This window comes from Schistocerca nitens, chromosome 6 (assembly GCF_023898315.1).
Source record: "Schistocerca nitens isolate TAMUIC-IGC-003100 chromosome 6, iqSchNite1.1, whole genome shotgun sequence".
NCBI lineage: Eukaryota > Metazoa > Arthropoda > Insecta > Orthoptera > Acrididae > Schistocerca > Schistocerca nitens.
The window spans coordinates 644,803,835-644,824,136 of record NC_064619.1 but is presented as its reverse complement, the minus strand read 5'-3'; the positions used below and the strand labels follow the sequence as shown (position 1 = coordinate 644,824,136).

The following is a 20,302-nucleotide window of genomic DNA, read 5'->3' as shown; positions in this document are numbered from 1 at the left end:
TAGTAGTTCCACCACAGTCTTACAGCAAGAGCAGCGGACTTATGCTCTACGTGCTACCTCTCTGCTGGGACGAAAACACATTAGACTTCTTGAAGACGTCAGGTTAGTGGACTTTGCTGTGGCAAACGTAAGTAAGCTCCTCATACATCCCATTCCCCCAGTGCAAAAGGAGACAGTTAGGTGCCGTCTGCGCTGACACAGAGAAGGGAATCGCAAACGCATTCGCTCTGATGACCGACTTCCGTCATATTAAGTAGCGACGACAGTGTATTTTAAATATACTCCGGTGTAGCGAGGACCACCATCAGTGCAACGTGAACAGCAAACAGCAGAGACAAGAAATGAACAGAAGCTTTTGAAATGTGGCGCTACGGGCGAATGCTGATGATTAGATAGGTAGGTCGGATAACTAATGAACTAGTAGTGAATTGAATTGGGAAAAATAAAATTTATGGCACAACGTGGCTGACGGAAAGGCTTGGGTGGGAGGACATGTCCTGAGGAACCGAGGAATTGTTAATTCGGTAATGGAGGGTAATGTGGAGGGGTTAAAACTACAGAGGGGGGTCACGGTTTGAATAGAGATTCAAATGGATGTACGTTGCTGTAGTTATGCAGAGATGGAAAGAATCGCACAGGATAGACTAGAATCACTCTTACTAGTGAAGTCAACGATAACAACGACAGTGAAGAGTGCTTGCTGCTATGATTGCATATGAAAGGAGAGGAACTTGCGACGAGCTCACACTATGAGAATCTTTGGGAGGTGAGCTCGGATGGTAGCGCACTGCCCGTGAAAGTTGGGGATGAGGGTTTGAACCTTGGCAAGTTTTTAACTTGTCACATATGATCATCTGAACAACTTTGTTCTTTCACAGAATGCTAAAAAGGTCTGCAGACTGTAACTCCATGACAGGAGACCTGAAGGTGAACAGATAGAACTTTAAAAAAAAATACAGGTTGGAAAAAAATAAAACTGGCCACAGTTATTTCATGCACTTTAAGAGAAGCAATCCAACTTACACCGTTTGCCCCAGTAAGGACAATGTAAGTTGGGTTGCCTGTTCAAGGTGATTGGAACGTTTTCTGCGACTGTTTTATTTTGTCCAACCTGTACACGTGTCAGTTAAGAAGGTGTTTTATAACACAATTTATGTATTGGCTACAGTCTCTAATGAAGCAGCCCATTGTGAGTAGAAACGTGTTACCAATTGTTTCTTTCACAATTTCCGACGCACGTTAGATATCCCGCTGGGATCTCTACAGCAGTACCAGCAGAGCTTGGAAAAACAAATGAGTTACGAAATGACGTTTAATTCACGATACTGCCTCTAGGAGACTAGTAAGCAGCAATGGCTGACGGGTTTGAATCTTGGCAAGTTTTTAACTTGTCACATATGATCATCTGAACAACTTTGTTCTCTCACAGAATGCTAAAAAGGTCTGCAGACTGTAACTCCATGACAGGAGACCTGAAGGTGAACAGACAGAACTTTAAAAAGAAGTACAGGTTGAGTAAAATAAAACAGGCCCCAAAAATAATTCATGCACTTTAAGAAAGGCAACCCAACTTACACCGTTTGCCCCAGTAAGGACAATGTAAGTTGGGTTGCCTGTTAAAGGTGATTGGAACGTTTTCTGCGACAGTTTTATTTTGTCCAACCTGTACACGTGTCAGTTAAGAAGGTGTTTTATAACACAATTTATTTATTGACTATTCTCTAATCAAGCAGCCCAGTGGGAGTAGAATCTTTTTTTAAGTACTTGTTCCACAGATCATGAATACGACACTTCGTACTGATGTGGAACGTGTCATGTTAATAAAAGATGTCCATACAAAATATTACATTACACAAAATATTACATGACACTTAATATTTACATGACAATATTTTTTTTTGTGCGAGGTGGGGAAATTGCCCACTTACTATATCCAAAAATTCACCTAATGAGTAGAAGGAGTTGCTATTCAGAAATTATTTTAATTTCCTTTTAAATGCTATATGGCTACCTGTCAGACTTTTGATGCTATTAGGTAACTGACCAAAGACTTTGGTGGCTGCCCTTCTGAGACAAAGTTAGATTTAACGTTGAGTAGTGAAGACCATCCTTTCTCCTGGTGTTGTAGCCATGTACACTGCTATTACTTTTGAATTCGTTCGGATTGTTAATAACAAATTTCATAAGTGAATATATATATTGTGAGGCTACAGTGAAGATCCCTAGCTCTTTAAATAAGTGTCTGCAGGATGATCTTGGATGAACTCCAGCAATTATTCTGACTACACGCTTTTGTGCAATGAACACTCTTTTACTCAGTGATAAGTTACCCCAGAATATGATGCCATACGAAAGCAGAGAATGAAAATAGGCGTGGTAAGCTAATTTACTGAGATGTATATCGCCAAAATTTACGATGAGCCTAATAGCATAAATAGGTGAACTCAAACGTTTCAGCATATCTTCAGTGTGTTTTTTCCAGTTCAACCCCTCATCAATGCATACACCTAGAAATTTTGAATGATCTACCTTAGATATCGATTCCTGATCGAAGTCTATATTTATTAATGGTGTCATTCCATTTACTGTGTGTAACTGTATATACTGTGTTTTGTCAAAGTTTAACGAGAGCCCATTTGCAGAGAAGCACTTACTGATTTTCTGAAAAACATCGTTTACAATTTCATCAGTTAATTGTTGTCTGTTGGGTGTGATAGCTATACTTGTATCATCGGCATAAAGTACCAGCTTTGCATCTTCGTGAATATAGAATGGCAAGTCATTAATACATATTAAGAACAGCAGAGGACGCAAGACCGAACCTTGCGGCAACCCATTCTTGATTGTTCCCCAGTTTGAGAAATCACCAGTTCTTTGCATATTATGTGAACTGCTTATTTCAACTTTCTGCACTCTTCCAGTTTGGTATAATTTAAACCATTTGAGCGCTGTCTTATTCATAACACAGTACTTAGGGCTTATCTAGAAGTATTCCATCATTTACACAATCAAAAGCCTTTGAGAGATCACAAAAAATCCCAACAGGTGAGTTCCGGTTACTCAGAGCATTTAAGATTTCATTAGAGAAAGTATATATAGCATTTTCCGTTGAAAAACCTTTCTGGAAACCAAACTGACATTTTGTTAAAACTTTATTTTTACAAAGGTGTGATGCTACTGTACAATAAATTACTTTTTCAAGAAATCAAACTAGTTTGTATACGGCGTACTTTGAAGGTGAGCATGTAATTATGGTGCAATGGTGGTGAACCGAGTATAGTTGCATAACAAATTTAGAGCTACCCTCCCTGTTCAGTGGTGGATACAGAATGGGTGCGAGGTCTGCAGCATCATTATGATAAAGTCTACTTGTACGGTAGATGTAAGACTTACTGATGGTCATGACGTTGCCGAATAGGGTGCCGCTGCCGGGCACGGTGGAGCAGTTCCACCTGCTCATGCGAAACTGGAACTGGCACTCCTCCAGAGCAGTCTTCATGCCCACGCCGACTGCCTGCAACCACGACCAACATCATTTTCGCCGCACACATTAATCGTATATTGCATACTCGCCGTAAGGGCGTGAAAAGATAACACTGCAATCAGAATTTGAAGTAAACAATTACATAAATACACTCTCTAAAGGTGAATTCTTACATGGGAGTGATACCACAGCAAAAAGAGTACAGGGACACTATTAAGTCTTCCCTGATTACGAACATTTGTTTCTGAAGAACTGCACTACGTACAGTTAAACGGCAGGCCGGGGTGGCCGAGCGGTTCTAGGCGCTACAGTCTGGAACCGCGCGACCGCTACGGTCGCAGGTTCGAATCCTGCCTCTTGCATGGATGTTTGTGATGTCCTTAGGTTAATTGAATGGAATGGACAGTGTCTTGAAAGGAGGCTATAAGATGAACATCAACAAAAGCAAAACGAGGATAATGGAATGTAGTCGAATTAAGTCTGGTGATGCTGAGGGAATTAGATAGGAAATGAGACACTTAAAGTAGTAAAAGAGTTTTGCTATTTAGGGGGTAAAATAACTGATGATGGTCGAAGTAGAGATGATATAAAATGTAGACTGGCAGTGGCAAGGAAAGCGTTTCTGAAGAAGAGAAATTTGTTAACATCGAGTATAGATTTAAGTGTCAGGAAGTCGTTTCTGAAAGTATTTGTCTGGAGTGTAGCCATGTATGGAAGTGAAACATGGACGATAAATAGTTTGGACAAGAAGAGAATAGAAGCTTTCGAAATTTGGTGCTACAGAGGAATGCTGAAGATTAGATGGATAGATCACATAACTAATGAGGAGGTATTGAATAGAATTGGGGAGAAGAGGAGTTTGTGGCACAACTTGACAAGAAGAAGGGACCGGTTGGTAGGACATGTTCTGAGACATCAGGGGATCACATATTTAGGGAGGTTGCAATAAGTACTGGGAGATGAAGAAGCTTGCACAGGATAGAGTAGCATGGAGAGCTGCATCAAACCAGTCTCAGGGCTGAAGATCAAAACAACAACAACATAGGTTAGTTAGGTTTAACTAGTTCTAAGTTCTAGGGGACCTCAGAAGTTAAGTCCCATAGTGCTCAGAGCCATTTGAACAGTTACGTGGTTTGTTGCAAATAGTAACTCAACTGAAAAAGTTTTTTTATGGACACACTTGCACTTGTGTTCCATTTTTTGCCCGAAAAACGTCTAGGCGATAATCAGTTTCCCAGCATGTCTTTGCCAACATCTCTTCCCGCACCGCCTCTCCAGCAAGTCGTATTCATGCCGTCAGAGCTTGCATATCAAGAAATGACGAACTTAACAGCTTACCCTTAACGTAAACCAACAAAAAAGTCATGAGGTGTACGTCTGGTGAACATGGTGACCATGATGTTGGATAATCTCTACCGATCAATCTCTCCAAAAAGGTTTCACCCAAGAACTAGCGAGCAAATAACTCTCAGTATGGCAGTGCACTATCTTGTTGAAACGCTACTCGTAGTTGAAAACTCCTGTAACTGAAGTGCCCGGAAAAGTTCCAACATGTCCAGAAAACAATTCCTGTAATGCATCGATTCCTCCTAAATGTCTCTAGCAGACTCAGCACATTTGGGCCTACCTTCTGGCTGCGAAACTTGCAAGAGCCGCACTTTGTATGCATGGAAATGCAGCCATTTCTGTAACATCTTCACCCCAGTGCCCTGTTTCTCTGAGAACATAATGGTCCGCAGCTCGTGGTCGTGCGGTAGCATTCTCGCTTCCCGCTCCCGGGTTCGATCCCCGGCGGGGTCAGGGATTCTCTCTGCCTCGTGATGACTGGGTGTTGTGTGATGTCCTTAGGTTAGTCAGGTTTAAGTAGTTCTAAGTTCTAGGGGACTGATGACCACAGATGTTAAGTCCCATAGTGCTCAGAGCCATTTGAACCATTTGAGAACATAATGGCTCGATTTTCGCAGATTGCACTGAAATGCTGTCACGCGGTATCAACAATTTTGTCACTCTCTCCTGTTCTACCGCTCCTTGCCTTGTCACCAACAATGCCAGCCTCTTTAAACTTTTCGTACGATCTTTTGATGTTTTTCACATCTGGAGCATCACGATGATAAGTACTTCGGAGCTGTCGATCAACTATAGTAAGCGATACCGTTTCATGAAACCACAAAACACACTGCACTTCCTCCTGCATAGACGTCATTGCGACAGCAGACTCCTAAGATTCACTACATGTTACAAATGAGCGAGAGAGAGAGAGAGAGAGAGAGAGAGAGAGAGAGAGAGAGAAAGGAAACCGGATACCATCACAGCACATGCTAAAGTGTAGCCAGAAAACTTAACGAGTTGCAACAATTCTCATAGTCTTAAATAGCACAGTTCCTTAGAAATAAATTTTTGTGAACAGGGAAAGACTTTATGTCCACCCTGTACTATGCAGTATAAATCTGCGCTTTGATTTAGCTAATTATATTGTTAGAACACTATCAGTGCAAAACTTACATCTCACTCATCCGATCATGAATAAATCACTAGGAAGTATACTACTCACAAACCACTAAGTTACCAGTTTGCGGGGATCTTTCTTTCACTTGCCGGTCAAAATGATAATGAGCCCCTTGGAGAGCTGTAGACGCCGATCAGTTGGCAACAGGCCGTCATGGGACCCTCCAACGTTGATTAAGTCATGGGAGTGAAGTGGTATGTATGTGGCAGTTTATTGTACGGAATCAGCGCAGTCAAGATGGATCAGAGTTAAGATGTAAAAGAATGACAGAAAGGAGTCATCCCGTTTGGACATTCTCAAGACCGCACGGTGAATGAAGTTGCTCAGTTTATTGCTGGATCGCCAAGGCCTGTCCAAGGTATCTACAAGGTTGGTGTACCACTCGCAGGCCTGTAAGACTGCTCATGACCAGCAGTCGTGACAAGATCCTAACCGACAGGGATCTGAGATGCGTGTCACACCGTGTCAGTGAAAACGGTTTCAACAGAAATTGCTTCTGTTAGTGAAAGCAGAACAACCTCAACAAGATTCCTATCAAACATTGCGGTGATACCTGCATATAGTACTCAACTGGAGCAAGATACCTCGCAGAAGCACACCACCTAACAACTCATAAAACTTCACGTTTTCAGTGGGCCAAAGAAACTGGACAGTAACTGACTGTGGGCATGTAATGCGGTCCGGCGAATTTTGCCTCTTTCCAGATCATGGAAGGCGTCGGGTGTACCGGCAGCCCAATAAGGCGTTCAACCCACTGTTAGTAGTTGGTGACCAAGACGGAGGTGGTCATGTGATGTTTTTGAGCTGTTTTCCTACAATGAATTGGGCTCATTCATTCAGAGTAGCGTGAACATGAACCAAAGTATTTATTTCCACATTCTCAGTGACCAAGTGTTGGGACTTTCTTTTACATCTTCTTGATAAGTATGCTGTGTGGACTCCGTCTTTAAGATGAAAAACGCACTTTGACTAACACAGTTGCAAACTACATGGACCTAGGCAACAGAGTTTGCAAGATCCCCTCGCTTCTAAACTGATACTGTTATTACTCAGCTTAGTCGCGAGTCCGTTGAGGGTGGTATATGTGACGTACGGTATAACTAGTCAGCATTTCCACCCGGAATTTGCGAGTGTAAGTCGGACCTTCCTGGATCCGCCTTGGTGGGTCATGTCGTCGGATTTCCTCCTACTTGTGCACGGTGCAGCTCTCGTAAATGTCGTCCCGTGCAGATTCTTCATGGCGCATTGGATGTCTCTGTCAGTGGAAGCTAATTATCTGAAATTACTGTCGATCAACTTTGGGGTATCTATTTACTCGAAATTAACATTCAGAATGCCGTAAAATAACTTTTATTCCTATTAGATCAATAATGAAACACACATGTCACAAACTACTCGTAACCGAGAGCGTGGCTACCATCGAACCAGACAGGAAGAGCTCTTAACGCCGACTGCCAACTTTGGCGCGCAGTCCGTATCTCTTACTAGTTTCGTCATAGTTCGAGGATTTCCGATCAAGTTCGTACTTACTAAGATATGCGTTTGTTAATGAACGGGTGTGAATTTTAACGAGGCAAAATTATGATAAATAGTTTTAAACATCCAGAGGCTCCTCCTCGTATTCATGTTGTCATAAATGACTTTAATTATTAAACATAAATAAACAAAATCGGTGACTTTGGCGCCAAGATGGCGGTACTTCCCGTCATGACATTTCCCAGGCTGACGCTTGTTGCTACGGTCCAGCGCCGAGCCCCACTCCACTACGCGCGACATATGGTCGCTTCGTCACCTAGCCAGCCAGCGTGGGAAATGCTCTCCGACTCATGGCCGGCTACGGACTACAGCACTTCCTAACTATCGTGAATACATCAATAAGAGACAATAATTTATTAAAACTGGTAAAAATATCTTCCTCACGTATGAGGCACCTTACAAGTTCGATGCCGTAAAGCAAGCCACCTGCAGCAATATGCTGCCATGGCACTGCACCTGCCAATCAGTGCGCAATTGAGTACTATTTAAAACCAGGAACACTTCAACATGTGGGAGACGTAAAATTTCCAGCAGCAATACCACAACGAACTCAGTTTGGTACATATGCAGAGTGTTCGGAAATTCATGTTACAAACTTCTACGACTTGTACAGTGGAGAGAGTACATAAGATTATGAACAGGAACCCATGTCCAGAAACGTGTAATTTCCATTCTACAATGGTTTCAGTTCAGATATTTAACTCATCCACTTCTGCTTGAGGAACTGAATTAGGGGTGACGCAGTATAGTTATTAGACAACAGTTCGAAAGGAAACATAACAATTTAAACATCACACGTTTACATTATTCAGAAACAAAAAAGAATCCAGCATACTGTATGTACAGAACAGTGCTGATGAATTACAACAGCAGCTCGATGTGGCGATCACAAACGTTGTTATATGCCTTGTTCTTACGAAGCATGTTCTGGTACACACTTTCCGTCCCACCTTACGTCTCTTCAATTTCTAGTGCAGCGGCCAGACTTCGTACCAGCAGATCTTCCTCTGTCTCTACAGGCGTCTCGTAAATTCAACTTTTCATAAGACCCCACAAGAAGTAGTCCATACGAGTTAAATCCGGTGATCATGCAGCCATGCCGGTTGGACCACCATATCGTCTGTTGAGATGTCTCTGAACCGCAAGCGAGAAGTGAGGTGGTGCATCATGATGCTGAAACCAAGGCTCCACACGTTTTGTAGGCAAATGAAGTTCATGGGACCAGTTAACTTGAGTGGAAAAAGATATGACCCAACCGCATGACCATCCAGAATAGTTGCCCACGCGTTAATACCAAACTGGTGCTGAAATCCATGCACGTGCGTGGCACGACGGTTTTCTTCTGCCCAGACATGGCTGTTTCGCGAATTCAGAACACAGTCCCTAGCGATCTTACATCCATCTGTGAACAGAACTCGATATGGAAACACGGGTGTGTCGATGCAGTGGTGCAGGAACCACGTCAGTACGCAGCATGTTGTCGAAAATCGGCTGGAGCCATAGGGTGTACCCTTTGTAACTGTTCCTTACGCGATATTGTGATTAACACCCATTGCACACGCAGTTGTTTGAGTATTTGTTGAGGGGTTGTCTTCAACATGATGTAATACATTTTCTTCAAATTTGGGCGTGCGGCGTTGTTGTGGAGCACTGCAGTCCCACCTCTTCAAGGTGAAGGTACCTGTTTATCAGAGCCACTGCGTAACTTGGGCAAGAAATTTGCGCGATGGCGTGCTACGTTGCGGAAAAAGTTCGTGATACAGCCGACCAGCGTCTCTTCCACTACCTCGATCTTTGCCATACACAAGAAGCACGTCTGTGTATTCGGAAAACGTGTACTGAACCATGTTTTTGCACTCGAGACGCATAGTTTCGCAGCAAGGCAGATATTGTGGCATCAGGTGACCGTCTGATGTAGTACACATCATCCTGTCTACCCTATTGCTTATCAGGACAAGCAACTCTGTGACTTTTCTCTTTCCCTCAGCAGAGGAAAGTCCACTGGACCTGACGGGATACCAATTCGATTCTACACAGAGTACGCGAAAGAACTTGCCCTCCTTCTAACAGCCGTGTCTCTAGAGGAACAGAGGGTTCCAAATGATTGGAAAAGAGCACAGGTAGTCCCAGTCTTCAAGAAGGGTCGTCGAGTAGATGCGCAAAACTATAGACCTATATCTCTGACGTCGATCTGTTGTAGAATTTTAGAACCTGTTTTTTGCTCGAGTATTATGTCGTTTTTGGAAACCCAGAATCTACTATGTAGGAATCAACATGGATTCCGGAAACAGCGATCGTGTGAGACCCAACTCGCTTTATTTGTTCATGAGACCCAGAAAATATTAGATACAGGCTCCCAGGTAGATGCTATTTTTCTTGACTTCCGGAAGGCGTTCGATACAATTCCGCACTGTCGCCTGATAAACAAAGTAAGAGCCTACGGAATATCAGACCAGCTGTGTGGCTGGATTGAAGAGTTTTTAGCAAACAGAACACAGCATGTTGTTATCAATGCAGAGACGTCTACAGACGTTAAAGTAACCTCTGGCGTACCACAGGGGAGTGTTATGGGACCATTGCTTTTCACAATATATATAAGTGACCTAGTAGGTAGTGTCGGAAGTTCCATGCGGCTTTTCGCGGATGATGCTGTAGTATACAGAGAAGTTGCAGCATTAGAAAATTGTAGCGAAATGCAGGAAGATCTGCAGCGGATAGGCACTTGGTGCAGGGAGTGGCAACTGTCCCTTAACATAGACAAATGTAATGTATTGCGAATACATAGAAAGAAGGATCCTTTATTGTATGATTATATGATAGCGGAACAAACACTGGTAGCAGTTACTTCTGTAAAATATCTGGGAGTATGCGTGCGGAACGATTTGAAGTGGAATGATCATATAAAATTAATTGTTGGTAAGGCGGGTACCAGGTTGAGATTCATTGGGAGAGTGCTTAGAAAATGTAGTCCAACAACAAAGGAGGTGGCTTACAAAACACTCGTTCGACCTATACTTGAGTATTGCTCATCAGTGTGGGATCCGTACCAGATCGGCTTGACGGAGGAGATAGAGAAGATCCAGAGAAGAGCGGCGCGTTTCGTCACAGGGTTATTTGGTAACCGTGATAGCGCTACGGAGATGTTTAATAAACTCAAGTGGCAGACTCTGCAAGAGAGGCGCTCTGCATCGCGGTGTAGCTTGCTCGCCAGGTTTCGAGAGGGTGCGTTTCTGGATGAGGTATCGAATATATTGCTTCCCCCTACTTATACCTCCCGAGGAGATCACGAATGTAAAATTAGAGAGATTAGAGCGCGCACGGAGGCTTTCAGACAGTCGTTCTTCCCGCGAACCATACGCGACTGGAACAGGAAAGGGAGGTAATGACAGTGGCACGTAAAGTGCCCTCCGCCACACACCGTTGGGTGGCTTGCGGAGTATAAATGTAGATGTAGATGTAGACATGAACTCGTTAGACATCTGAATTCAAGCTGTTGTAGAATGGAAATGATAGGTTTCTGGACATCTGTTCCTATTCAACATATTATGTATTCACTTCCCTCTACAGGTTCTACAAGGTTCTAATGGGAATTTCCGAACATCCCATACAGTGGGTACTGGACACTTGTTGTCCATCGTATCGGCGAGTTATCGAGTCAACACCTGTCACACCTGCCGTGAGGCCACTCTGGTCAACTGTCATGTTGCTAGAACTTTCTGCTAGGGTTCCAGCCATCGCCTGATGGTCGGACTCAGGTCCTAATAGCCATTGACCGAGCCTGCCAGCAACAGCTGCTGCGAGCCAGCTGCTGGTCCAGGTTTCGCTCCCTGGATGTCTATTCAAGTCACTTGCTATTCGTGGATGTGTCTTAGCAGGCCATATCAGCCTATCATATCAGCTCTGACATAGTTCAGCTGCCAGACCGGTAATGTTTACTATGCAAGGTCGCACTATTCTTGGGCCACATTGAAGATAGCAGCTATTGGTGACCTGCCACAACACTTCACCACCAGGTCCATGAATCAGGGATTGCCTTCCAGCTCTGTCTGATTTGAGCTTGAGCTTGTACTACGAACTACTGGAGTAATAAACGAATAGCACCGCTTTTGATTGCGTTTGGACTCATCCTGATCCACCATCCTCAACCAGAGAAAATCCATGCCTCTGCAAGTGGCAACAGAAGTACTGGTGCAGGCTGAAAGCCGGCCGCTGTGACCGAGTGGTTCTAGGCGCTTCAGTCCGGAACCGCGCTGCTACTACGGTCGCAGGTTCGAATCCTGCCTCGGGCATGGATGTGTGTGATGTCCTTATCTTAGTTAGGTTTAAGTAGTTCTAAATCTAGGGGACTGATGACGTCAGATGTTAAGTCTCATAGTGCTTAGAGCCATTTGAACCACTTTTTGCAGGCTGAAATGGTAGTTCTATGTCTGAAGCAACAGAAGAAAAACAATTTAGTGTCGACTTAAGGAATTGTGTGTTCGTGTATGATTATTTACTTCTTCTTCCTTTGAGCTTAGGAATATTCCTACTTTGTCCTTTTGGTAGTGTGCCTGTGGCTAGGGCGTCTCACCAGGTAGACCGGTCGCCTGGTGCAAGTCTTTTTTAGTCAACGCTTCTTCGGCGACTTGCGTGTCGATGAGGATGAAATGTTGTTTAAGACAACACAGTACCCAGTCCCCGAGCAGAGAAACGTCCTGGCCAAGCCAGGAATGGAACCCTGGCCCCTCACATGATATTCTGCTGCACTGAACACTCAGCTATGGAGGAAGAACTTATGGTGGTAATAATAGTAATCAAAATAGCATCAGATGAAAAGGTTTTAGCTCAGGAAGCAATTCAACGTGTTGGATTAGGTTGCTCAAAGACAAGCTGATAGTTTAGAATTATTTAAGGAGCTTGATAGTCTGGCAGGGAAGAAGAGAAGAGAACAGTGGTCTCCTAGCGTGTCTCTACATCTGCGTAATAGTAATGTCTCTTCAATAAGGAGGAAAGGGGAAGATATTTTTTTCCATTTATAGATAATTTACTAACAGCTGTAAAACTGAGAGATGGAATGAGGAATGGTTACTAAGTATGGCTCGATTAAAGTTTACAGGGTTAGGGCATATGTTGAGTGTCAGGAGAAGTTGCATATGTTCAGTCTTTTCAGGACCTAAGGAGGGGTTGTTGGAACGGTACAGAAGGAAAAATACCGCTAGTTTTTATCGTGAGCAGATCAGTGACATAGCACAAAGACAGAGAGAGTCTGCGGATTGCTTTTTTTTTTATCGAATTAGAGAACTGAAAATCAGTACTTACGAGTTAACGGATGACGACAATGCTAACAGGGCCATTCTGCAAGATGCAAAATAAAAGGGCGCTAGACGCATTTTTGCGGGGTTTGCCAGCTGAAGTTTCTACATCTGCATCTACGTGATTACTCTGCTATTCACAATAAAGTGCCTGGCATAGGCTTCAATGAACCACCTTCAAGCTGTCTCTCTACCGTTCCACTCTCGAACGGCACGCGGGAAAAACGAGCACTTAAATTTTTCTGTGCGAGCCCTGATTTCTCTTATTTTATTGTGATGATCATTTCTCCCTATGTAGGTGGGTGCCAACAGAACGTTTTCGCAATCGGAGGAAAAAACTGGAGATTGAAATTTCATGAGAAGATCCCGTAGCAACGAAAAACGCCTTTGTTTTAATGACTGCCACTCCAATTCACGTATAATATCTATGACAATATCTCCCCTATTTCGCGATAATACAAGACTAGCTGCCCTTCTTAGTACTTTTTCGATGTTATCCGTCAGTCCCACCTGATGCGGATCCCACACAGCACAGCAATACTCCAGAATAGGGCGGACAAGCGTGGTGTAAGCAGTCTCTTTAGTAGACCTGCTGCACCTTCTAAGTGTTCTGCCAATGAATCGCAGTCTTTAGTTTGCTCTACCCACAATATTATCTATGTGATCGTTCCAATTTAGGTTATTTGTAATTTCGTGCAAGATTGACTAGAATTCCCAAAAGCCTTAAAGGAAACCGTAGCGACTGCGATAGTGTTAGCACAGATGGATGCAGTGACCAAGACATGGGAAAAGAAGGTGGTCTTTAGTGCTGAAATCGTATGTTAACATTCTTCTCAAACTGGTCACATTCAGCGGAATTATAGGGAACCTAAGTGCCATATGCGTAAGAAATTTGGAGATTTTGCATGGTAATGTCCGCAATGGTTTCCAAAGGCACTATATGAATGCAGGTTGGAGCTCACACTCTGGTATTATACGTAAAGCTGGATCAGCGGCAGACTTAACCTTGGTTGTAGGAGGATGACCATATATTTTTATTGGATATAGTGCGACATGTATCTGTTACAAGTAAAGGTGTGTTTGGTGCGAAGAAGTTGAAACCACTTCATCATAGATTCCGTGGTGTAGGTGGAGGCGGTAGTTTGCTCAGTTTAGCATCGATGAACTTCTGAGTGGAAAAGGAAGACTTTCGGGCAAGTGCGGAAGTACTTCCTCGAGTTGCAAAAGCTACAGTGGAACACTTGGAAACCGTAATGCCACAAGATACATGCCAGACATTGTGGAAGCCTACTAAACGTAATATCCAACTCATAGGATAAAATACCAAGGCGCAAGGCATCTAGTCTGTGTGGATGCAGGAGTAGATCTACCAATTAATGTGTTATGCATAGTTGAACCTTTGGCAGAAAATGAAGAAGTGGATAGAGCGTAGTGCTTTATATGCCTTGGTTTGTCATACACTCCTGGAAATTGAAATAAGAACACCGTGAATTCATTGTCCCAGGAAGGGGAAACTTTATTGACACATTCCTGGGGTCAGATACATCACATGATCACACTGACAGAACCACAGGCACATAGACACCGGCAACAGAGCATGCACAATGTCGGCACTAGTACAGTATCCACCTTTCGCAGCAATGCAGGCTGCTATTCTCCCATGGAGACGATCGTAGAGATGCTGGATGTAGTCCTGTGGAACGGCTTGCCATGCCATTTCCACCTGGCGCCTCAGTTGGACCAGCGTTCGTGCTGGACGTGCAGACCGCGTGAGACGACGCTTCATCCAGTCCCAAACATGCTCAATGGGGGACAGATCCGGAGACCTTGCTGGCCAGGGTAGTTGACTTACACCTTCTAGAGCACGTTGGGTGGCACGGGATACATGCGGACGTGCATTGTCCTGTTGGAACAGCAAGTTCCCTTGCCGGTCTAGGAATGGTAGAACGATGGGTTCGATGACGGTTTGGATGTACCGTGCACTATTCAGTGTCCCCTCGACGATCACCAGTGGTGTACGGCCAGTGTAGGAGATCGCTCCCCACACCATGATGCCGGGTGTTGGCCCTGTGTGCCTCGGTCGTATGCAGTCCTGATTGTGGCGCTCACCTGCACGGCGCCAAACACGCATACGACCATCATTGGCACCAAGGCAGAAGCGACTCTCATCGCTGAAGACGACACGTCTCCATTCGTCCCTCCATTCACGCCTGTCGCGACACCACTGGAGGCGGGCTGCACGATGTTGGGGCGGGAGCGGAAGACGGCCTAACGGTGTGCGGGACCGTAGCCCAGCTTCATGGAGACGGTTGCGAATCGTCCTCGCCGATACCCCCGGAGCAACAGTGTCCCTAATTTGCTGGGAAGTGGCGGTGCGGTCCCCTACGGCACTGCGTAGGATCCTACGGTCTTGGCGTGCATCCGTGCGTCGCTGCGATCCGGTCCCAGGTCGACGGGCACGTGCACCTTCCGCCGACCACTGGCGACAACATCGATGTACTGTGGAGACCTCACGCCCCACGTGTTGAGCAATTCGGCGGTACGTCCACCTGGCCTCCCGCATGCCCACTATACGCCCTCGCTCAAAGTCCGTCAACTGCACATACGGTTCACGTCCACGCTGTCGCGGCATTCTACCAGTGTTAAAGACTGCGATGGAGCTCCGTATGCCACGGCAAACTGGCTGACACTGACGGCGGCGGTGCACAAATGCTGCGCAGCTAGCGCCATTCGACGGCCAACACCGCGGTTCCTGGTGTGTCCGCTGTGCCGTGCGTGTGATCATTGCTTGTACAGCCCTCTCGCAGTGTCCGGAGCAAGTATGGTGGGTCTGACACACCGGTGTCAATGTGTTCTTTTTTCCATTTCCAGGAGTGTATTTGCAAGTAGCTGATGGTAGCTGGGTTATACCCACCAGTGTAGGTAATTTTGGATCAACGGAAGTGGAGCTATGATGTCATGCACTGACAGCCAGAGAAAGAAAAATTGGACAGAGGTTTCAGTGTAAAGTCTTTGAAGCTGGGTCAGTCAGCTGATTTAGTCATGCTGTGAGGAAAAGTGTTGCATTTTCACGAAAAGAACAGAGAGATAATGGAAAAATTGTTTGTGAAATACACAGAGTTACTTAATCCTGCTAGAGCACTACCACCTACATCAACAGCATAACATAGGATTGCCACTGGGAACGAACCGTTGGGGTATAGGAAGCCGTACCAGGTTCCACATCACCTGTAATCGACGATGGAGGAATTTCTAAACCTGCAACTCCATGAGAGTATAATTTAAATAAGGACCAGTCCCTGGGAAGTGCTCGTAGTTGTTGTACCAACAAAGAGCTTAAATGGCAGTAAGGCTTATAGGCTCTGTCGTGACTATCAATATTTTAATGAGTGTATAATCACAAGTTCGTACTCTACATCAAACACTGCCAAAACCTTGGATAACCTGACACGACGAATGCCATTTGGATAGAAGAATGCATTAATTACATTCCAACGCCGACTGGACCAGGTATCGTAAGACATGTAGAACTTAGAACTACTTAAACCTAACTAACCTAAGGACATCACACACATCCATGCCCGAGGCAGGATTCGAACCTACGACCGTAGCGGTCGCGTGGTTCCAGACTGAAGCGCCTAGAACCGCTCGGCCAGAACGTGTAGGTACTTCTGTATATGAGTGGCAAAAGGTTCAGACCACCGACCAAGACTGTCAGCAGCTAGCGATGCAACCAAGTTCTGTGCTTAATACTGTATAATGGAAGTGCAGCTAATATATTGTCGTACCTTCGAGTTTGTGTGATAATTATGGTAGTCATGAAGTGTTTGGCAGATGCTAATGTTATTTCTTCACGCTAGTATCATGTTATTGGAATCACACCGCCACTCCCCAGTGCAATCGGACTTCTTCTTTGTGCCATCTATACTTGCTTCACACAGTCGAAGACAAAGATGGGACGTGATGAAAGCTCAACAAGTAGTAAAGCTTCTTCACACAGCGAAAGTAAAATTATCTTCTACTACATTTTCAAAATAATAACTTCAAATATTTATCAAAATTGCGAAAAAAATACAAAAATGTCGGCACTCGATATTGCCATTTCTATATCGATACATCGACAAATCTGTAGTGCAAAAAGACTGGCACGTATGGATATTTTATTGACGTATTATCGATATATCGACATTTTATCTACTACTGTAGTATGATGTCTGTTTGAACCTGCAAGGTGGACAACTATGCACTTTCGATCACCACTCGACGGAGATGAAAACTCAGATTAGGAAGCGACGAAATATGTTGGGAGAGCAATTGTGTGTGTGTGTGTGTGTGTGTGTGTGTGTGTGTGTGTGTGTGTGTGTTTTGACGAAGGTCTGTGGGTTCTGGGAATTGTGACAAAGCATCCCGCTGTTGTCCTCGCCGCGACCCGTGCCCCTGCATGTAGGCAACCCATGCGTGTAACAGCACGTTGGCGGCGCGTTACTAAACTTGCAAGCACCCGGCCAGAAGCCCCAAAGTTGGCGCTACTCACGGGCATGACGCCGCGCCGGCTGCTGCAGATGTCCCGCTGCGGCCCCGCCAGGAAGTCGAAGCCGCGGCACGCGTCCTGCTGGCGCTCGCGGTCCGGCGGCGCCGCCGTCGTGGGCTGCGGGCTCTGCCCCGGCGCCGCCACCATCCTGTGGGCAACACACGCGCCGGGCTGAGAACGCGACGGGCACCGACTAGTATGCGAGGCTCTACAACTACAGCAAGTACCTGTTTACTTACACAACTGGTCTATTTTTACTCAAACAAGTTTTACTGCGACCAGCAGAATGCTACGTACTGGTGTCCACATAGGCGCCAGGATTGTTCACCAGTTTCTTCAATCGTTTGCCAATCTCCTTAGTCGATTTCAGCAAGAACGCTTGCAGTACATTAGTGAAAACATGCAGGGTACGAACTTCGAAATCATCTAGCACACTCCTTTGTCCAGACCTACAATTAGAACACACATGCTGTAGATCAGGGCCGCGCACTGAGCAATCTGAAGAATGTGGCGACCCAACCGACGTTCCAGCCATTTGCTTACACTTGCTGCAAACTGTGGCACGGCATCAACTAGCATAAATATGAGGTGGTAGATTTTGTCGTACGTGGACACAATTGGGCAAATCTGATTTTCCCGAACGGCTAGGCCCTGGTCTGAGCTCACTGTATTGCGAAGAAGGACAGGACCAATAAGTTGTTTTGATGTCACAATGGACCACACCATTACCTAGGGGTGATGTAGTTCCTCAACGAAAGCATGCAGAAAATCTTTCGTCCATAAATGGAACTTGTGGTGTCACCGCCAGATACCACACTTGCTAGGTGGTAGCCTTTAAATCGGCCGCGGTCCGGTAGTATACGTCGGCCCCGCGTGTCGCCACTATCAGTGATTGCAGACCGAGCGCCGCTACACGGCAGGTCTAGAGAGACTTCCTAGCACTCGCCCCAGTTGTACAGCCGACTTTGCTAGCGATGGTTCACTGCCTACTTACGTTCTCATTTGCCGAGACGATAGTTTAGCATAGCCTTCAGCTACGTCATTTGCTACGAACTAGCAAGGCGCCATTATCAGTTACTATTGATATTGTGAATCATGTACCGTCAAAACCGACGTTCATCATTAATGAATTAAGCATTCCACCAGCTACGTCCGTTTTTCTAAATTCTAATTTCCTTGCCATGTTCCAGACCTCACACCAGCCTGCATGAGCTAAAACGCGTGCATTTCGGCCTCCTTTAGTAAAACTGACTTGGCTCTCCTGCCAACCACAACAGAACTTATGAGGTTTACAAACCCTCCCATGTGAAACACAGCTCGATCGATCCAGATTGTGTTTGAAAACAACTGGGGGCAGTTTCTTATCCAGCGTAGCACGATCCCTCATGATACTCCATGCGACAGTCGCAATCATCTGCACTTCCTGAGCCGGCCGCGGTGGTCTCGCGGTTCTAGGCGCGCAGTCCGGAACCGTGCGACTGCTACGGTCGCAGGTTCGAATCCTGCCTCGGGCATGGCTGTGTGTGATGTCCTTAGGTTAGTTAGGTTTAAGTAGTTCTAAGTTCAAGGGGACTGATGACCACAGCAGTTGAGTCCCATAGTGCTCAGAGCCATTTGAACCATTTTTTGCAATTCCTGACTTTAATGCCACTTCAACGAGCGAAATTACAACTCCTCTTTAAGGATGTTTCGCAGCGTGTATCGCATTAGGACGCTTTTACATGCTCACTGGCGTGATGATTATTTAGCGTCCCCAGATGAACAATTCCCACACCAATCGCACATTTTCATCTCACTGGGATGTCCTGTGGTGACCACTTCTAACGATGTTCATCACAAATCCAACAGTCACCAATTCCTTTATTTAATAACGTTATTGCATATTTATTATAGGTACACACGTTTCGCCCACCATGAAGCTCTGGTATGATCAGAGCCATACCAAGATGATCCTGCACCCATCCCAAAGTTGTGAATCCTCCCCCGTCCCTTTCCGGTAAATATTATCTTTCTGCAATGTTTTCTACACAGTTAGCAAACTTTGTAAGAAAGGTGAGTGAAAGCGAAGAAATCCTAAAGGATGTGTGGTAAATAAACCATACTAATGAAAAATATTGCACAGATAATTAAATTAAATGTATCATTCTACTAAAAAAGTCCATATTGTATGAACTTTGTGAAAAACTTGAAAATAAACAAAATCTATATCTCATTGCTTATAGCATCTACTGTAAATTGGTCTTTATGGACACGGGTGGCAGGTACAGCGAATCCGATTGTCCTCTTACGTTTAGCACAAGAAGTACATAGGTTAAATGTTTACCACGGTGACAGCAAAGAACTTGACCGCCCCTGGTAGCTGAGAGGTCAGCACGACAGAATGTTATACCTAATGGCCCGGGTTCGATTCCCGGCTGGGTCGAAGATTTTCTCCGCTCAGGGACTGGGTGTTGTGTTGTCCTTATCATCATCATTTCATCCCCATCGACACGCAGGCCGCCGAAGTGGCGTCAACTCGAAAGACTTGCACCAGGCGAACGGTCTACCCGACGGGAGGCCCTAGCCACACGGCATTTACATTTAGCAAAGAACTTAATGACTTTCGATGCTCAGAGTTTCAACAGAGCTTGAATAACAAAAACTACTTAACACAAAAAGGAGAAGTATTTGCAATAGTCTCACACCAGATGCATGACAAATGTAGGTGATGATGGGTGGCATAGCATACACTTGGGTATAAAAGGGTGGAACTTACATTACACAGAGTTTACTAGTCTACAAACACTACAGATGTCTCATTCCTGATTTTTTTTTTCACATAGCTGATCGTACCAACCCAAACTTGGGAGTAACAAAAGTACTGACTGGAGGGGCAAGTAAATTACATTAAATGTCACTTCAACCGCTTTCGTTTTGCTTGGTTCCTACATCGTCACGTTTCGTTCCAACCCTGA

The 20,302-nt window shown here is 44.9% G+C and overlaps 1 protein-coding gene across 1 annotated transcript in view; it reads right to left on the bottom strand.

Moving 5' to 3' along the window:
- LOC126263551 (protein Wnt-1-like) overlaps positions 1–17,495 on the bottom strand; it is a 65,060-nt gene extending 47,565 nt beyond the window's left edge. The window contains exons 1-2 of the mRNA XM_049960644.1: positions 17,352–17,495; positions 3,394–3,514 (exon numbers count right to left, since the gene is read on the bottom strand). Coding sequence (XP_049816601.1) covers positions 3,394–3,514; positions 17,352–17,495 — 265 coding nt within the window. The remainder of the gene's footprint in view (positions 1–3,393; positions 3,515–17,351) is intronic.
- Between the last annotated feature and the right edge of the window lie 2,807 nt (positions 17,496–20,302).